The following is a 20,852-nucleotide window of genomic DNA, read 5'->3' as shown; positions in this document are numbered from 1 at the left end:
AGGCTGATGATCATTCATTCGGATCAAATGAGGTTATAATATAATTAGTAACCTATCATATATATTTCTCAGAATTTGTCTTACTTATAAAAATTGTTTATTTATCATTCTCAGCTTAATTCCTTCTATATTGATATCAATTTTTATACATACATTCTATATATATACAAATAATGAAATATGATACTTATGATATTAGATTTGTCAGATATCTGTAATATGAATTTGAGTATTCAAGTTTGCAAAAGATGAAATACTAATATCAATACAAGTGATTGCAACATAATTGAAAATATAATATGAATCTTTTCTTTGAACTGAAATATGATGTTTCAAATTTAAACTGTTAGTAGAAAACTTATTCAATTTTGTAATAAATGTGTTGCATATTAACTATGTCAAATAAATGACATATCAAATGCTTAGCATATTCAACTTTCCAAAAGATGTATAACTAACTAAATGATTAAAAAGACTCGTATTGTTGAACTTAATATCTTTTCTATTTTTAATGTGAAATATGGAATATGAAATATGTTTCACTAATATGGAATACTTTAATACTTACCATATTCAATATTCTAGAAGTATAAACAAACACATGTTTCACTAACATGCATTATGTTATATGAAATATGAAAAATAAACAAACGTTTCACATTTATGAAATCAAGACACATGTTGTATCGCATAAAATTGATATTTCATTATGAAATGAAATAGAAAGTAAATTCCTTCTCTGTTGAAATCAATTTTTTATTTACAATCTAATAAAGATAGAAAAGATGTATTAAAGTATGACAAACATGTTGTGTAGTTACGTATCATATATATTTCTATGAATTTGTCTAAATAATCAAAATTGTTTTTGTATGATTCTCAGCTAAAGTCCTTGAAGAACAGAAAATATATTGTTTGTAAACAGGCTGCAAGTACATCAAAATTTGCAACTCTTCCCATGAAGAAACCTCCATTTATACCTAACATAGTTTCAAGCAAACCTGCAGCAGTACACAATACAAGTCATGCTAAGCGACCACTAAATATTTACCTTGATTCTTATGTACAAGGAACAACACCGAAGAAGGTATGAATTTCTAACAATTGCAAAAATGTGAATATTTCTACGGCAACAACTATATTTGCTAACACTATTTATTTGATCAGCTAACCGTTCCTCAAACAATTGATCTTAAATGGCACAGTGCTAGGATTGTAAGACATATGACTGAGTTTAAATCCATTACACAGCCAATTGGTATTTTGGCCGGTCATGTTAATAACCCTGAATTAGCGAAATCAGGAAGGGAAAATCTGTCTACAAAGATAGACAATCTATTGGAAATCATTTTAAATGACAACCTTGAATTAGCGAAGAGGCTTCATGACCACAGCCCAGCGACAGAAGTTCAATCTGAAGGTCCACCCAAGTCCAGAAATAGTATAAAGCGTTCTGGAAGTGAATATAGTGGAGCTGATTCTAACAGTGATTGTAAGTACTTCTGAAGTAAAACAACCAGGTGCTGCACTGACTAAGACATGCTAACAGTTTTTTTCATTAATGTTTCAGGCACTTCCAAAAAACTGGACTCATCTAGAAGCAAAATGTTTGAAATTGGAATTACTGGTAAGAGATAGGAAGTCATACTGCATTATTAAGAACTGATATATGTTTTATTTTTTTGTACTTATTATATTCAAGTTACCTACTTCTCTGGTTCATATAAAAATTTGTTGTCACATATGTGCAACTATATAAACTATAATTCATTTGGTGTCATAACATATGTTGTTTCCACTTTATATCTAAATTTTAAGCTCTTTCATTCTGTACATTATTTCTTTCAGGAAATATGGATGCAACAACAACACCAACTAATGCAGTACAAAAAACATGTTCTAATACATGTGCAGAAATTCAAAATGTGCAAACACCACCAAATCAACTTTCACCAGCAACAGTGGCTAGTCGGATGTCCGAAACAGCTGTTGCATTCCGTTTGTTTCAGAGAGAAGATATCCTGAACTTAAATGCAAGAGCACTGGAAGCAGAGTTCACAGACTCACCTATTGATAAAATTAAAGTAAGCAACGATCCATTGGCAATTAATCATGTGCTTGTAGGTAGTAATATGCTAAAAAGATCATCAGCCATGCTAGCTACATTATCAAATTGGGTACTACAAAGCAAGCAAGAGGAAAATGAAGTGTAAGTATACTTCATTTAAAGAATGGCATATACATAATATAAATAATTATCAATAATATTCACATTTTCTATACAACAGGTGCTGGATAATACATTACGAACCAAGGTACATCGAGGTCACAGGCAATGAATTGAAGGATACACTTGTACTCTTCAGAACATTCAGCTACGAAGTATTTGATTTATGTATAAGGAGACTTGTTCAACTTGAAAGGTTGATGTATGGCACTTCAAAGAAGCAAAGGTGTAGGCATATACTGGAGTCTGACTTCGCTGTAAGTTCCCGAAAAAAACAATTATATATATTACCATTATATTATTAGTCATAATCATTGATCTTGTCAAATTATAAAATATGTAATGAAATTTCATAAAATGAATGCAGATGATGGTCCTAGCAAACGAGAATGTTATCTCCAGTCGTTCTGTGCTTGACCAATTTAGGAAGATTGCAGTATTATATGATATATCAGAGTGCAGAACCGTAAGAATTTTCACATCCATTATGTGTTTATGTTTGTGTGTGTGTGTGCAAGCTGAATATTTACAAGGTAAAGTAGTTGATGAGGAACAAACTTTTGTCATATTAAGTAAACTATTAATCTCTATGCAGATTATAGTTCCTACTCTAGTTAATGTTACATGGCGCTCCTATTTCCTTGACATGATGCTTAAATGTGTACATGTTGCTGACCCAACGTAGGTACGATCAAATGAAAATGAACTAAAGAAGATGCATGATTCAAACGTCAAAAAAATTCTTTGCGCAATGACAACAGTTGTGAAAGAGCTTTACTCTGGATGGGAAGTTGACTTTACCACATGGGACACAAATTACTTGAAGCCTATTATTCACGGTGCTAACAGGTACTATTGCTTGAACTTTCCTAATGCATTTACAAAAACTATTTATGTATAAGTTTAGTAATATAAAAATTTACTACAGTGATGACTCTGGTTTGGTGACGATTATATCAATTCGTGATTTCCATGGAGAAAACATTATTGGAACCCACACACAAGTAATTATCAAAATACAGAAAACTTCTGTCCATATGTTGCACTACACTAATATTTAATTACATGTTCCTTCTTGTGCAGGAAAGCGTAATGTCATTCAAGCCATTGTTGTTGTATGAGTTGCTGTCCATTAAAGGAAACCATGGAACGGTTCCAACTTCCTACATAGAAACAATTGAGGATTAGGTGAAGAGCACCAGAGTTGAATTGCACAATTGGAAGAACGTGCTATTTCAATATTTTGTATGAGATATTTATGTACTTTATTTCAGTGAGACACGAGGACAAGTATTCTTTGTAAAACTTATTAAATGTAAATTACAAAAATATGCAAAACATTCCAGATTTCAATTAATTGTGAAATTAGTTGATCTATCTGCATTATCATACTTGTAAAATCTACGTACTACAATGTCGAATTTCGTCATGGAACAATTTTTGAATATCAAAACATTCCTTGCTGCGTAGGATCGTCACGGATGGAATATCAATGAAGAGGAGAAGAAACGATAGTTAACTGTGGGACATTGAAATTTCAGATCTTAGTTGTGTTTCTAATGTCAATTTGTGTGTCAACATTGTGGGGATTTAAGCTTCGGTTCCAATTAGACCATATTTTGGATTGTGAAGTACTTACATTTGGAACGTTATGTACAGAAATTTGAGTGTAATGAAATGACTCAATATGAAATGTTTCTATAATATTTCAGCTTCTTCATATGTAAATGTTTTTATAACATTTCTGCTACTTCTTATGTAATGTATTTCACTAAAATAAATAAACCTGTCACACCATTTTTCGGCTGCAGTAGGAAATGAATTAAATAATTGTACGTTCTCATGTATTTCATATTTCAATTGGCAATGTAGTTAGAAACTATCAATACTTATGATTTGTGAAATTGTGCTAATATTCCACAATTGGACTCATAAATGTAAATGTACGTACTACAATTAGAGGTAAGTAAAATCTACGTACTACAATGTCAAAACATTCAGATTCGAATCTTATTTCATATCCATTTGCAATTTTCCAACGGAACTATAAAATATTCATAACTAAACGCATAATTGTAATTAAAATAAATGTATCTACGGCTGTTGAAATTATTTGTTATTTTCATAAGGAATTAAGTAATGTAGTTCTTTATTGAATTAGCTTTTATTGACAAAATTATTTATGCTCGTAAGGTAAAAATAAATGTAATGACATATAATAAATATTAATAGATGTCAAAATCAGGCCTCAGGAATGTCAGCCCTAAGAAGATATTTCTTATAAGTGATAATTGAAATTGAAGTTTTTAGTTCAATTCACATTACAAGAAATCAATCCCTGTAAGTGAAATGAAATCAATCTCAGTGAAATATGAAACAAACAAGTATACGGAAATTAATTTTATTCAAATATGAAACTTAATAAGCACCTTATAAATGTGATATAACCAAAAACTAGATCAAAATATATATGATTCATGGTTTCCTTATAAAACAGTAATGAGCACATACTTATTAATAGTTAATCTTAAAAATATATTCAAAATGCAAAATACAAAATCTTAACAAAAGGAATTGTACATTAGTAAAAGATTAATACTGTTTGCAGCAATGTAACAAAGAATTAATGCAGTACATAATAGTTCAATATTTGAAATAATAGGCGCTATAGCATAATGACAAATCGTTCAAAAAACAAAGCACACCATTAAAACGTTCAGGTTAATCCAAATATGTAGGATGTGTTAAACTTTAATTAACGACATAATACTAAGGCAATTATAAATAACAACGGTAAGAACAAGAAAATTAGTTCAGGGATTCATACATTTAAGTTTCCAATCAGTACACACTTCATTACTAGTTTCATTGCAACAACAAAACGAAAACAAATAACATTAAGGTAAATATAACTGAGGAAAATTTTTGATTGTGTGTGTTGGCGATCGACATTTGCTGCAAAACCTTGACTGGACAACACCCAACACACCACCCGGATGTTTGGTCTTCTGGTCCGGTGTTTTCCCACGTTTCTTCTTCTTGATGTTTGCTTCCATGCTAGACATGTACCACTTATTTGAAGGTCTACCGTTCTTCTTCATTATAGCAGGCGCAAGAATTGAAGAAACCGGAATTGAAATATTGTTTGCGGTATCAACTATTTGAAGATCTGAATCAACAACTTCATTGACTTCCTGTTGAACACCAGAATGTGTAGTTACTTCATGTTCAGGGATTGATCCATATCCGACCTGGCATGTAGTTGTCTTTGAAAGTCTGTGCTCATGTAATTCCTTCTTGCAGCGACTAAAATTAGACTTTGCAATTGCAAAAGCATCTTGATCATTTTTAGCTTCATTCACTATATCTATTGCAGCAAAATATAATAGCTTGTGCCTAAATGATCTCGATTCCTCGTTCGTGTCGCCGATATATTTCTCCAACTTATTGTTGAAACTAGATGACCTTGCTTGCTTTGTCCACCGCTTCATTATATGACAAATCTGGAATTTTGCAGACACCTCGGTTCACAAAAATCTGGGACAAAGAACAACAACGAACAAAATTAGTTGCTTTCAGATATAACATCATATTTAACAATTCAAATTTCTGAGATTCATACCGCTAGGACGTGGCTACAAAGAACACCAAAATGTTCATAAAGTCCACATTCACAAGTGTAATATCCAATAGACTCGTCTACTTTGATTTTGTATATTACTTTTGACCACGATTCCCTAGACTCGGCCTGGACGTGCTTCACAACAAAAGTATGTTCCTCCATGCTAGGAAGCACAAGGTATGATGTTGACTTAATGAGCTCCTTCTTGAATAGATTATAAACCTTTGCAGTATAGATAACTGAAGCATGCTTCTCCATTGGATATCCAAAATGGACCTTAATTATTTTCTACATTTATTTATAGAAAATTAGATTTGGAAATTTTTTAGCAAAACATACATATAGCAACAAATTACTATCATAAAATAGTACAAAAGTGGATTTTACTAAATTTTCACCTGTTTGTTTTTCCTTTCGGCATCTGCGTCACAACTCTCACGATCGTCTATAAGCTTAGTGTACTGGGTAATGAATGCATTTATTGAAGAATTGCATACAGTATGTATCTTCAGCATAAAGTTTGCACACTCACTACGTTGAGTGCTACACATTCTAGCACAGAAAACTTTGCTAAAATATGGTTTAGCCCATTTGTGCCTACACTCGTAGGCTCTAGTCATAAAAGGATGTTCCTGCAAACAATATTTTACCGTAACAAAATTCTAGGCATATTCAAACTCTTCTACAGTTAGCATGTGGTTCACTAGCTTATGGAAATCATCGGCAAATGTTTTCTGCTTGCTATAGACAGCACCAAGAAGTTCATGAGCCCGCTTAAGAACATGCCATTTGCACCATCTATGTTCTGCATGAGTGAAAACTTTCCGGACTGCATTTCCAATGTCTCTAGCCTGATCTGAAATAAAGTATGATGGAAAATAATGTATTAAGAACATATAATTGCAAAATTTAGTCCTAGAAAATTACTTAATTTAGTTTGTGAAGAATCTCATACACTAAACATGAAATAAACAAGCCAGACGTAAAGGTCTTTCAAAAGTATTGTTTACCTATAAGAATAGTTACTGGGTGTTTTCCACCCATCATAGCAACAAATTGCTTAAAAGCCCAACAGAAATTCTCTCCCTTCTCATTAGTCAAGAACACTCCAGCGAATATTACACTCTCAAAGTGGTTACTAACTCCTACAAACATACCAAATGGCATTTTGTAGATGTTTGTTCCATAAGTAGTGTCAGAAGTTATTGCATCTCCAAAGTGATTATATAATGATCTACTCCTCCCAGTAGTCCACATTAGTGACTTTAGCCCGTTGTCATCATCCACCTATGCACAGAAAGAAAATCTATCGTCCATTGCTATCATATCACGGAAATTCTCCAGTGTCTTAGCAATGTCGTCCTGAAGGGTTTCACTTGCAATCTGAGAACAAACAGTACGCAACTTGCGCTTACAGAATGGTACTTTCTTTGTTGATCCATAGAAACCTGCTACTATAGAATTAACCCTTGTGAGTGATACATTATTCTCCCGAAGATTCTTTATTAAATCTCTGATTGGCTTGTCAATATGTTGATGTGAATGCAGGTGCTTTTTCTCACTGCAAGATTCGACAAGGGAGTGATTGTGTTCCTGCCTAAAAACTTTGACATACCATTCTGAATTATCATTAAGATTTACCCTGTGTGTTGCCTTGCAACCATATCTAGTAGTGGCATATTTAGTAGTCTTGTTGATTCCCTGCACAGTAAATTGATGTATCAGATTGAATGTCATTAAACATAGTAATACATTCTACAATGATGTTTTAAAAATCCAGCATAGTACAATATGATCATTTTTAACAAATTTACTTACGGCTCGTTGGCAAATTAATTCCTGCATAGTTTGTACGCCTTTGGAATTAATAAAATTATCACCATTTCTAATACTGAAACCAAGCACCCAAGAATAAGTATTGTAGAAGTCATATGCTTCTGCCTTTGATGAAAACTTCATACCAACAACCGGCCTTAACATTTGAACAGAAGTGTCTTCACAAAAACTTCTAATTCCGTGTTCAACAGCTCCAACTTGTCCTCCTCTATCCAAAACAAATAAACATCTATAAATCAAACTCCCAATACATATTAAGTATGAAAAAATATATTAAAAAGTTCTTACTTACTCAAGGTATCGTTCATTAGAATCAGACTCCTCAGTGTGAACATTGTATGCAGAAAATAAGTAATCCTGATCTAGATTTTCAGGCCCAGATATCATATCTGGAATTTCAATGGTGTCTTTGATACATTCAAGACGGGACTGGACTTCATTTGAGTCATCAGCATAATCGTAAGTGTCCACCCTGTTTGAAATCATGATTACAAGTTCATGTACATCAATAATTTTATGTAAACTACATCGAAGGGTTGTCATAATGGAATTTATGTATTTTACCTTAAGTTTGGTCTCGAAAGTACATCATTGTCTTCTGAGCAATAAGGTCTATCAGAAAAGCAAGAACTATCTTCGGGTACTGACTTCAGATTGTTCCTAAATTGATAATGAATTTGTTACTACATAAGCAAAATTGGTAATAATAAATTTAAAATTTAGGTGCAAACATATTAAAACTTATTATGAAGTATGTCAACTTACTGTGGATTCAAATTTGACATTGGCTGCTCAACCATGTTTAGTAGTGCCATAAAACTGCCCGGGATGCTGTCCCTTTCACTATCCATATTAACCTACAACCTCAACGGATTTCCAACAGGTTAAATTAATATTCCTACTTTCCAACCAAATAAGATAAAATAATGACCGTGCTATAATAATTCAATAAACTTGCATAGCGGTAAATAGCAGGGGATTAATTTATAACACAACAGAAAAGGATCAATATCCTACAAGGAAGTTGTCAAATAGCAGGGGATAAACTAACCTTTTTTGCTTTCCTCGGCGGCGAACAGATTGATGGCCCGCTAAGATATTGGAAAAAAGAGGGACCTAGAGATCCCAGTCAGTAGCTTTATACGATTCCGGTCTCCAATCAGATCTTATCTGGGCTACGGCAGCTTCATGGCTTCAAATCTGATTACCAAATTGACGCATAAGATTTCTAAGATTTCGAACTTGAGGACAAACCAGTTGATATTAGAACTTGAGGAGAACCAATGGCCACGCAGAGAGAGAGAACTTGACTCACCAATCTACTCATACACTGCCGCAAGAACTTGAGGAGAAACAATGGCGACGGAGAGAGAGAGAATATTAATGGGGGAAACAGAGGAGACGGAGGTCTGGACGAGAAGGATAAGAAGAATAAATATCCCCAAGTGGTGGGCTCCATTAGATTGTATTCTATACGATCTGTCAGACTGTGTTGTATTCTCATTGTATAAATTTTCCGCTGGGATTACTAAGACGCTGGCAGCACAGATCTTGACGAAAGTGAGGAACGGTGGATCTAACACCGGTACCTACCGGCACCGGTAGAAAAACTTAGCCGTTGGGAACAGAAACAATGCGGTGGCGTGCGTGGTGACCAGTCCGGCAGTCCGGGGCCCCGAGCATCTCCTTCCCAGGTCGTGTCACCACAAGCTGAAACAAACGTGAGGAATCGTCCGCTTCGGCGTCGTTGCCTCCACCGTCGCTCTCACTCGTCCCCGTCCCGCTTTTAATTCTCGAGAGGCCTGCCTATTTGTATACGTACAGGGAAGCTGGCTGAATGGATCGGATCATGCCTGGCATGATCAATGGATCCTTCATCCAGGGATGGGACGACGTCCTGCTGCGAACCTTCTCATCTTCCGCATTTAAACTCTTGGGGGTTCGTATGTATCCACCACGTTTCCGATCGAGCAACTTGTGCTTCTGCTAGTGGCGCCAAGAGTCAACATCCAACCTGTGCATGTGGTCTGCAGGCCGATTTCTCTCCGCGAAGACTATATCTCGCCTATAGAGATTATAGCGTCCGTCTGGTCTGAAGGATCCATAACTACTAGGCTGCTCCATTTTTCGTGTTTTCTTTTTGTTTGCTGGGTTTCAACGAGACGCGTGTGGTTTTATTCGGCCAATGTACTGGTTTTGGCTCGTTTTCTTAGTTTTTTCTGATTTTTTTCACTCATTTTCAATGTTTTCTCTATCTGTTTTCTTTGTTTTTTCACCGGGCTTCTTCGTTTCTTTCCCGGTATCAATGGCGTTGGCCGAAAACCCATAGGAAAGCACTCGAACAGCCGCGGCATACTTCAGTGATGAGCTTACACTTATTTCTTCCGATGCACTCCTCCTTAATTTCAATCATGGATCATGCTCCTCAATGGCTTTTGCAATGGTGTTGAAGAGACTTCGACGCGTCCGAGATCACCACTGGAAATACTTCTCCAATAGGTTGAATTGGGTGTAAAGTAAATCTTGATAATAAGCTTGACATAGCCTTCTGCTCTATTCTGATTGACATGCAAGCGGCCAAACTGCGATCCTAGTCTTTGTTGTCAAAATTCCTTGTGAACGATCACGACAGTGGTCACTTCAAAATCATCATCGTATTCTTCCTCTTGCTCGGATCAAGAATCCTTGAAGAACCTCTCCCTTAACCTCTTCATCTACACCATGCAATATTTCATGTTGGATTTGATAGCAAAACTAGTAAAACACAATGATCAAAGAAATGAAAATCTTACCTATGCAATTCATGGAGCACTTTGCGAACGGAGGAGGTGAGAGCCTCCGCTGACGACATTGAGGTGACGTCGAGGCTGCTGGTGGATGGCTGGGCTCTGGAGTGACCTGCAAGCTCTAAGGAGTGTGATTGCTGACTAGGCTTGCCGCCGTTGAACTCCGATTTTTGAAATAACACTAGTGTGGCTACAATTCCGACGCCACCTAGCTCTTCCACGGGTGCTCGACGGCATTATGGTCGTCCACCGGTTTTGTTTTGGACGAAACCGAGCATAGCAATGACCTTTTTCGCCCACAAGAGCCCGGCGTTGACAGGGAAGATATGGATGATTCCAGCTGCAGCGTTGTCAGCGAGCGAATCTACCATGGCCCGAGAGGTGGGCCGGGTTGCATGGGTCGAGGGCGTCGAGCGATATGAAAGCCTGGCTCAAATTTGAGAGCCAGTGAAAGGTTCTCCTGAATTTTATGAGCAGCTAAACCGAGTAGAAGTTGAGCCTGAGGTAAGTCTTTTTAACGGTTCGGCTAGAGATGCTCTTAATAGTAGGCATCATAGCGAATTCCATGACGCCGGCCGCAACAGCGGAATTCTATCTGACCATACCAAGAGTACAATTAGATATGACTATTGTGCCCAAAATTCTGTTTGAAGGCACCAAATTAGATTCCCACTACGGGCAGGTGGTGGTGATGATTTCCTTGCTTGGGCCCATGAAAGAAGTGGCATCTATTCTGTAAAGTCGGCGTACCGTGCTCTTGTGACTCAGAAGGAGCTTGCAGCTCTAGAGGAAGGGACGGTTACCGGATCCTCACAGACCGAAGAACAGATGTGGAAGTCGCTTTGGAAACTCAAGGTGTTGCCAAAGGTTCGTGTTTTCTGGTGGAGGGTGGTGCATGGAACACTCCCAGATGAATGTACCTTGAGGCATCGACACATAAAGGTAATCAGTAGATGTAATGTCTTCAATGCAATGGATGAGGACCTAATGCACGCCCTAGTGCATTGCTCACATGCAAAGTTGTTCTGGAAACAAGCATTTGCTCTCTTCGATCTTCGGAGGCCGCGATTGCACCCGGATACATGGTCCCGTGACATTTTATGTGAGGGGACGTTTTCTGATGTGGAAAGGGCTCAAATGATATTAGTTATGTGGGCAATATGGCATTCGAGGAATAGAGTTACTCATGCAGATGATCAGCTTGACCCTTATACTTCGGTTAAGAGAATTCGGGAGGACTTGGCTCTGCTTGATATGCCAGACAAACATGCATCGGTGCTCCCGGGCTTTGGGTGGATTCCTCCTGAGGTGGGGATAGTCAAGATCAATACAGATGCGGCTGTGAACGTGGACTCCAACAAGATAGGAGTGGGTGGTGTTGCTCGTTCCAAAAATGCTTTGTTGGGTGCATGGAGTAAACCTCATCCGGGGATTTCGGATCCGTTCATTAGCGAGACAATGGCGCTGCGCGATGGAGTTATCTTTGCTAATCTACGTGGCTTCTCCCATGTGATCATGGAAACAGACTGCTTGGAGATTGTTAATCTCTGAAATACTTGTCACAATAGCCTTTCTGTTGTGGCTCCTTTACTTTTCGAAATTAGAGAGCTAGCTGTCTCTTTTTCTTCTTTTGTTATTCAACATGTAAGTAGATAAGCCAATGTTCCGGCCCACCTTTATGCAAAACATGCATATTGATGGTCACCGAAAGTTGGACTGGATCTAGACCATCTTTCCTACCCACCAACCTCTTGGCTGATGATGCTAGGAGTTCTTTCGTTGAATAAAAGCTCTTAATTGGAACGCAAAAAAAGGCACCAAATTAGATGCGCGCCTCATTTTGATAAGTTTAGTTCTACACTATTGCAACAACAAAAAAATACTCGGTATTTTAGATAAGATAGTTTACTATATAGAAGAGCAAAATGCAAGTTCTGATTTACATACGAAATTCGAAACTAGATATTCGACACTACAATTCCAATCAAACAACCTCTAAAATACCTTGCCGGCGAGGAAGCACTATTTTCCCAAGCTTAAGCGATGATGGATTTGGGCGGCAATTCCTTGCCGGCGAGGAAGTGCGCGAAGAGCTGCCTGGCCTGGACGGGCGTGACGGTGGGCACCATGTGCCCGGCACCGCGGATGGTGACGAAGGTGAGGCCGTCGTAGTCCACCTGGTAGCCGCCGACCTGGTCGCTGGTGAACCACTCCCTCCACTGCTTGAGGGTCTTGAGGCCGAGCTTGCGCAGCGCCTGGCGGGTGGACGAGACGGGCACCCGGGCGTCCGTGTCGCCGCTGTACACCCACACGCGGAGGCCGGCGTCAACCATCCTCTTGATCACCGGCAGCGTCGACGCCGGCGAGTCCTTCCAGTGCTCGAACAGCGGGTCGCTGCACGCGATCCACGCGTAGGGGATGCTCCCGGTGGTGTTGGCGTGCAGCGCGTCCTGCACGTCCCGGCGGTTCAGGTACTCGGCGGCGTAGTTGTCCAGGCACGGGTCGTAGCTGTTGTACCGCGGCCGCATGGACCTGCTGTTGTCGGACTGAGCGGAGGGCCGGTGGAGGCGGCGCGGCAGCTGGCCCGCCGTGCCGGTGGAGGCGGTGCAGGCGGGGGTGTAGAGGCTGTAGATGTCGATGTGGTCGAACGCCTCGTAGAAGCCGTCCATGGCGCGTTCGCAGGCGGCGTTGCTGGGGTTCTGGCCTGACGACGAGAAGTCGCTGCTGTTGCCGGCCTGGTCGAACTTGCAGTTCTGCTTGATGGCGTCGTAGAGCTCGTCGGAGATGACGGCGTGGTCCCACGCGTAGTCCACCATGCCACGCTCGTCCGACGCCTCGTCGATCGCCGCGTTCCCGATCTGGAAACGTATAGGACGAACAATTAGAGATTAACTAAATCATAATTCGTTGATTCCTGTTGAAGCACTACAAAACTGATTGCGTACCATGAAACCCTTGAAATTGATGTGCCTGCTCTTGGGAACCTTCTTGTTCTGCTCCACGATCTTCTCGGCGAGATGGGGGACATAGTGCCCTACAAAATATACAAGATTGATTAGATCTTTTCTAGTATTACCTAGTTAATGTGGTGCCATAATCACGAGATTAATCGACGGGTAGTAGCAGTAATCACCGGCGTAGCTCTCTCCGGCGATGTAGAAATCGTGGCCCTTGAACTGTGGGAACCTCTCGAACCAGTTGACGAGGAACGTGTACGCGTCATGAGCTCATTAATTCACGAACGCATCCACTCAAGTTAACTAAGAAAGCTGGAGTAGAAAAATAAATGAAGGATAATACTACAATGCATACGTACCAGCGAGGTCGTCGCCGAATCTCTCGAGATCGGCGGTGGTGTTCGTGTAAGAGAATCCGACGCCGGCAGGTTGCTCCAAGAAGAGCAGATTTGCCTATGCAGTTGCACACACACAAATAATTACTACGTAAAAACTAAGACGAGCTGTCACTAGCAAATTTGACGGCAATGTGACTATCGAATTGTTTGGTACGTTTGTTCCATGCGTGGGGGTTGAGCCTGAGCTCAGGGGTTCCCTTCTGGATCAGCAAGGGCCCCAGCTCTTCCAGTGCTCCGTATCCAAGCGACGAGCATCCAGGCCCTGCATGCATGCATGCTATATTACGATCGGTAGAAATAATACATGTAATTGACTTTGTACTCGTATAGGTACCTCCGTTGAGGTAGAGGACGAGGGGCTTGTTGCTGACGTCGTGGGTGGCCTCGAAGAACCAGTAGAAGAGGGCGCGGCCGTGCGTCTGGTTCACCGTCACGTACCCGGAGAACTGCCGGACGCCCAGCCCCGCCGGCTGCCCCGGCAGCGCCTCCACCAGGTCCGCCTCCTGCCGGTCGAACACCTTCGCGAACCCGTCATGGTGGTGGCCGTGGTGCCTCGCCGCCGCCACGGTCGTCGTCGTCGACACGAACGCGATCGCGAGCAGGAGGACGACCGCCGCCGCCCTCGACATCGTGGCTACTCGACGTAGATCGATATCAAAGACGCTCGTGAACTGCTACGTGCTACTCTGCTCTTCGAATATTCCTCCTCGGGGGCGTCTGTGCCGTGGATATATATATGGCATCAGGTTGAAAGTTTTTCAGATCTGGTTTCGACCGTGTTCGGATGGAAATCAAATCTTCCGCAGGGAAAAGAGATAGAAAAGGATACGGATATCAGGTCGTAGCTGGCCGTTGCAATGCACGATTGGTTTGTCTGTTAGGGCAACTCTAACCGACCCCTTATCCAGTGTTAGTGATTTTTTTATTTCTTTAACGCGCAGCTAACCGAGCCCCAATTTAGCCAATAAAAGAGGAAAATTTATCCTCCGAGCCGCGTCTCCGTCAATTATTTACTTCACCACTCACTGGCGAAGTAAAAAATCTTCACATTCTCTCCGCCTTCTGTGCCCCTCCTCCCCCTCCCCACAACCGATGCCTCCTCACGCCATTCCGTGCCGCCCCTATCCTCCCAATGGCTGGACGCGGTGGTCGGAGGTCCCCGTCGCTGATCAACAACGCGGATTCGTGCAGCCACGCGTCCTTCTCCGCCGGATCCTCCTCAAGCAGCCGTTGTGACGATGCCGCCTTCCCGGCCCGCCTCTCCGGCTTCCCCGACCACCCCACGCCGCAGCAGCCGCAAAGGAGCTACCACGGCATCCGGGAGCGGGGGTGGGGGACATGGGTGGCGGAGATCACGGACAGAGAGACCCACAAACGCCATTGGCTCGGGTCTCGCTGCGCTCGAGCACAACCGGTGGGATGTCCGGCTGCATGGTGATGCACGATGGCTCTGATGGAGGTGTCATGTTTAGTCTGTTGATGTTCGATCGAAGGTGGTGCGACTGTAGCGGGAGGCAGACGGTATGAGACGTCTTTATCATTCGTTGTCTTCTCGAGAGGTATCCGGTTATCGAGGCCCCGGTAGACGGATAAGGGCGGATGGTACAGACGGCTTCAACAATAAGTTTATGCACTCCGGTACAAACACAAGATCTCTGATCGGGCTATGTCGACGCGCGCCTGTGTCATGTCCTTGCTGAAGGTGGTGGGTTGAAGCTTGGCTTCGGAGATGAGAATCCAGAGTTCAACCTTGTGGTGAACTCGCTATCATCAGCACACGTACGACGATTCCTTCTTGAAGGCGTAGTCTAAGAGTTGTGTATTTTGGGTTTCTGACATGTATTGTAACATAGGGTTAGTGGCTACCTGCGGGAGTTACTGTCGCGAGGTATACGGTCTCAGAGTTTGTTTTTCGCTTTATTTCTGGGTCGAGATTGTTCGACTGCTGAATTTTGCATTATTAATAATAGGGATAAGTATATTTTTGGTCCCTCTACTTTATCGACAGTGTAAAAATGGTCCCTAAACTTTAAAACCAGACAAACATAGTCCCTTAACTTGTAGAACCGGATACTTTTCGTCCCTCGAGGTGGTTTTGGGCTGACATGGACCTGCTATTGACCACTGACCTCGCCACATCAGCGCCACATCACACAAAATGGTCTGAATCTCTCTTTCTCTCTCCCTACATTGGTCAGCTAGCGTGTGCATGCCAGTGGTGTTTGATGTGTCGCGGTAGCTGACTGGTCGAAGAGCTGGTTTTTCTAGCTGTAGCAGGACGGCGGTGACGCATTGCCATCCAACAGACTGTACATTGTCGATCTCGCCGAGAGCAACAGACACGCAGGAAGGACTGAGCTCGCCTGGACACGAACGTATAGAAGTTGATCGATTCCTCGACACGCATGTAGTACACAACAAGCAAAGCTGATCGATTCCTCATGTGCAAGCTAGACACTAGTAGAAAAAGGGTCAAATGTGAAGCACATTAGTGCCGGTTTGAATTTGAGCTGGCACTAATGAGTGCATTAGTGCCGGTTCCAACAGCTAGCCGGCCGCTCTCATTAGTACCGGTTCGTGGCGAACCTTTAGCACCGGTTCGTGGCACGAACCGGTACTAAAGTGAGTGGTGGCAGGATGTTGTCAGTCCGGGGCCCCTCCAGCACCTTTATTACTGGGTCGTATCACGAACCGGTACTAAAGGTCGTCCTACATAGACCCTTCATCCACCCGAGTTCGCTCTGTTCTTCCCCTTTCCCCTCTCCTCTCTATTCTTTTCCCTCTTCTCCTCAAGCTCATCACACATTTTGCCCAAAATTTGTCAACATTTGAAGGCCCCCATCCATTCAAATGATCACAAAGTTTAGCAACTTTGTCCTTTCATCTCTCATTGCTAGATTAGCTCATGCAATGTTTTATATAGTGATTGATTTTTGAGTTTAGTAATTTGGGAGGAATTATATATATGTTCTAGTATTTGACTTGTATGCAATTTGAGGTCAAAAATAACACTTAGTTTGCATATGTAGGTGAAGGAAATATGCCCTAGAGGCAATAATAAAGTTATTATTTATTTCCTTATTTCATGATAAATGTTTGTTATTCATGCTAGAATTGTATTAACCGAAAACATAATACATGTGTGAATACATAGACAAACAGAGTGTCACTAGTATGCCTCTACTTGACTAGCTCGTTAATTAAAGATGGTTATGTTTCCTAACCATGGACAAAGAGTTGTTATTTGATTAACGGGATCACATCATTAGTTGAATGATCTGATTGACATGACCCATTCCATTAGCTTAGCACCCGATCGTTTAGTATGTTGCTATTGCTTTCTTCATGACTTATACATGTTCCTATGACTATGAGATTATGCAACTCCCGTTTACCGGAGGAACACTTTGTGTGCTACCAAACGTCACAACGTAACTGGGTGATTATAAAGGTGCTCTACAGGTGTCTCCAAAGGTACATGTTGGGTTGGCGTATTTCGAGATTAGGATTTGTCACTCCAATTGTCGGAGAGGTATCTCTGGGCCCTCTCGGTAATGCACATCACATAAGCCTTGCAAGCATTGCAACTAATGAGTTAGTTGTGAGATGATGTATTACGGAACGAGTAAAGAGACTTGCCGGTAACGAGATTGAACTAGGTATTGGATACCGACGATTGAATCTCGGGCAAGTAACATACCGATGACAAAGGGAACAACGTATGTTGTTATGCGGTCTGACCGATAAAGATCTTCGTAGAATATGTGGGAGCCAATATGAACATCCAGGTTCCGCTATTGGTTATTGACCGGAGACGTGTCTCGGTCATGTCTACATTGTTCTCGAACCCGTAGGGTCCGCACGCTTAAGGTTTCGATGATAGTTATATTATGAGTTTATGAGTTTTGATGTACCGAAGGAGTTCGGAGTCCCGGATGAGACCGGGGACATGACGAGGAGTCTCGAAATGGTCGAGACATAAAGATTGATATATTGGAAGCCTATATTTGGATATCGGAAGTGTTCCAGGTGAAATCGGGATTTTACCGGATTACCGGGAGGTTACCGGAACCCCCCGGGAGGTATATGGGCCTTAGTGGGCCTTAGTGGAAGAGAGGAGAGGTGGCCAGAGATGGGCCGCGCGCCCCTCCCCCCTTGGTCCGAATAAGATAAGGAGAGGGGGCTGCCCCCCTTCCTCCTCTCTCTCCTCTTTCCGCCCCCCTCCGCGAATCCTATTCCAACTAGGAAAGGGGGGGAGTCCTACTCCCGGAGGGAGTAGGACTCCTCCTGGCGCGCCTCCTCTTGGCCGGCCGCCCCCCCTTTGAGCCTTTATATACGGAGGCAAGGGGCACCCCTAAGGACACAAGTTGATCCACGTGATCATATTCTTAGCTGTGTGCGGTGCCCCCTTCCACCATAGTCCTCGATAATATTGTAGCAGTGCTTAGGCGAAGCCCTGCGACGGTAGTACATCAAGATCGTCACCACGCCATCGTGCTGACGGAACTCTTCCCCGACACTTTGTTGGATCGGAGTCTGGGGATCGTCATCGAGCTGAACATGTGCTAGAACTCGGAGGTGCCGTAGTTACGGTGCTTGATCGGTCGGGCCGTGGAGACGTACGACTACATCAACCAAACGCTTCCATTGTCGATCTACTAGGGTACGTAGATCATACTCTCCCCTCTCGTTGCTATGCATCACATGATCTTGCGTGTGCGTAGGAATTTTTTTGAAATTACTACGTTCCCCAACAGTGGCATTCGAGCCTAGGTTTTATATGTTGATGTTATATGCACGAGTAGAACACAAGTGAGTTGTGGGCGATATAAGTCATACTGCTTACCAGCATGTCATACTTTGGTTCGGCGGTATTGTTGGACGAAGCGGCCCGGACCGACATTACGCGTACGCTTACACAAGACCGGTTCTCCCGACGTGCTTTGCACAAAGGTGTCTAGCGGGTGACAGTTTCTCCAGCTTTAGTTGAACCAAGTGTGGCTACGCCCGGTCCTTGCGAAGGTTAAAACAACACCAACTTGACAAACTATCGTTGTGGTTTTGATGCGTAGGTAAGATTGGTTCTTGCTTAAGCCCGTAGCAGCCACGTAAAACTTGCAACAACAAAGTAGAGGACGTCTAACTTGTTTTTGCAGGGCATGTTGTGATGTGATATGGTCAAGACATGATGCTGATTTTTATTGTATGAGATGATCATGTTTTGTAACCGAGTTATCGGCAACTGGCAAGAGCCATATGGTTGTCGTTTTATTGTATGCAATGCAATCGCGATGTAATGCTTTACTTTATCACTAAGCGGTAGCGATAGTCGTGGAAGCACAAGCTTGGCGAGACGACAACGATGCTACGATGGAGATCAAGGTGTCGCGCCGGTGACGATGGTGATCACGACGGTGCTTCGGAGATGGAGATCACAAGCACAAGATGATGATGGCCATATCATATCACTTATATTGATTGCATGTGATGTTTATCTTTTATGCATCTTATCTTGCTTTGATTGACGGTAGCATTATAAGATGATCTCTCACTAATTATCAAGAAGTGTTCTCCCTGAGTATGCACCGTTACGAAAGTTCTTCGTGCTGAGACACCACGTGATGATCGGGTGTGATAGGCTCTACGTTCAAATACAACGGGTGCAAAACAGTTGCACACGCGGAATACTCACGTTATACTTGACGAGCCAAGCATATACAGATATGGCCTCGGAACACGGAGACCGAAAGGTCGAGCATGAATCATATAGTAGATATGATCAACATAGTGATATTCACCAATGAAACTACTCCATCTCACGTGATGGTCGGACATGGTTTAGTTGATTTGGATCACGTGATCACTTAGAGGATTAGAGGGATGTCTATCTAAGTGGGAGTTCTTAAGTAATATGATTAATTGAACTTGAATTTATCATGAACTTAGTCCTGGTAGTATTTTGCAAATCATGTTGTAGATCAATAGCTCGCGTTGTTGCTTCCCTGTGTTTATTTTGATATGTTCCTAGAGAAAATTGTGTTGAAAGATGTTAGTAGCAATGATGCGGATTGGATCCGTGATCTGAGGTTTATCCTCATTGCTGCACAGAAGAATTATGTCCTTGATGCACCGCTAGGTGACGGACCTATTGCAGGAGCAGATGCAGACGTTATGAATGTTTGGCTAGCTCAATATGATGACTACTTGATAGTTTAGTGCACCATGCTTAATGGCTTAGAATTGGGACTTCAAAGACGTTTTGAACGTCATGGAGCATATGAGATGTTCTAGGAGTTGAAGTTAATATTTCAAGCAAATACCCGAGTTGAGAGATATGAAGTCTCCAACAAGTTATATAGCTAAAAGATGAAGGAGAATCGCTCAACTAGTGAGCATGTGCCCAGATTGTCTGAGTACTACAATCGCTTGAATCAAGTGGGAGTTAATCTTCCAGATAAGATAGTGATTGACAGAATTCTCTAGTCACCATCACCAAGTTAGTAGAACTTCGTGATGAACTATGATATGCAAGGGATAACGGAAACGATTCCCAAGCTCTTCGTAATGCGGAAATTGACGAAGGTAGAAATCGAGAAAAACATCAAGTGTTGATGGTAGACAAGACCACTAGTTTCTAGAAAAGGGCAGAGGGAAGAAGGGGAACTTCAAGAAGAACATCAAGCAAGTTGCTGCTCAAGTGAAGAAGCCCAAGTCTGGTCCTAAGCCTGAGACTAAGTGTTTCTACTGCAAAGGGACTGGTCACTGGAAGCGGAACTACCCCAAGTGATTGGCAGATAAGAAGGATGGCAAAGTGAACATAAGTATATTCGATATACATGTTATTAATGTGTACTTTACTAGTGTTCATAGCAACCCCTCAGTATTTGATACTAGTTCAGTTGCTAAGATTAGTAACTCGAAACGGGAGTTGCAGAATAAACAAAGACTAGTTAAGGGTGAAGTTACGATGTGTGTTGGAAGTGGTTCCAAGATTGATATGATCATCATCGCACACTCCCTATACTT

General features: G+C 41.7%; 2 protein-coding genes and 1 pseudogene across 3 annotated transcripts; all 3 read right to left on the bottom strand.

The window, feature by feature from the left end:
- Positions 1–5,035: 5,035 nt before the first annotated feature.
- Positions 5,036–6,698, bottom strand: LOC119271467 (protein FAR1-RELATED SEQUENCE 12-like). Of its 2 annotated transcripts, XM_037553294.1 has the most exons (3): positions 6,248–6,698; positions 5,850–6,137; positions 5,036–5,764 (listed from the first exon to the last, which is right to left on the bottom strand). In XM_037553294.1, the coding sequence occupies exons 1-3, from the start codon at positions 6,467–6,469 to the stop codon at positions 5,684–5,686; spliced, it is 591 nt and encodes a 196-aa protein (XP_037409191.1). In that variant the 5' UTR covers positions 6,470–6,698; the 3' UTR covers positions 5,036–5,683. The 2 variants fall into 2 exon arrangements, with proteins under 2 accessions (XP_037409191.1, XP_037409192.1); XM_037553295.1 differs by lacking the exon at positions 6,248–6,698 and having other exon boundaries at positions 5,850–6,199.
- Positions 6,699–7,097: 399 nt separating this feature from the next.
- LOC119271466 (protein FAR1-RELATED SEQUENCE 5-like) lies at positions 7,098–8,855 on the bottom strand. The gene is made up of 6 exons (XM_037553293.1): positions 8,737–8,855; positions 8,451–8,542; positions 8,250–8,345; positions 7,978–8,157; positions 7,668–7,893; positions 7,098–7,550 (listed from the first exon to the last, which is right to left on the bottom strand). Exons 2-6 carry the CDS (start codon positions 8,534–8,536, stop codon positions 7,137–7,139), a joined length of 1,002 nt encoding a protein of 333 aa, XP_037409190.1. The 5' UTR covers positions 8,537–8,542; positions 8,737–8,855; the 3' UTR covers positions 7,098–7,136.
- A 3,510-nt stretch (positions 8,856–12,365) lies between these two features.
- LOC119271465 lies at positions 12,366–14,455 on the bottom strand (annotated as a pseudogene).
- Between the last annotated feature and the right edge of the window lie 6,397 nt (positions 14,456–20,852).

The sequence above is a fragment of the Triticum dicoccoides genome, chromosome 3A, assembly GCF_002162155.2.
Source record: "Triticum dicoccoides isolate Atlit2015 ecotype Zavitan chromosome 3A, WEW_v2.0, whole genome shotgun sequence".
NCBI classification, from domain to species: Eukaryota; Viridiplantae; Streptophyta; class Magnoliopsida; order Poales; family Poaceae; genus Triticum; species Triticum dicoccoides.
The sequence above is the reverse complement of the archived record's forward strand: the minus strand, read 5'-3'. Positions and strand labels throughout refer to the sequence as shown.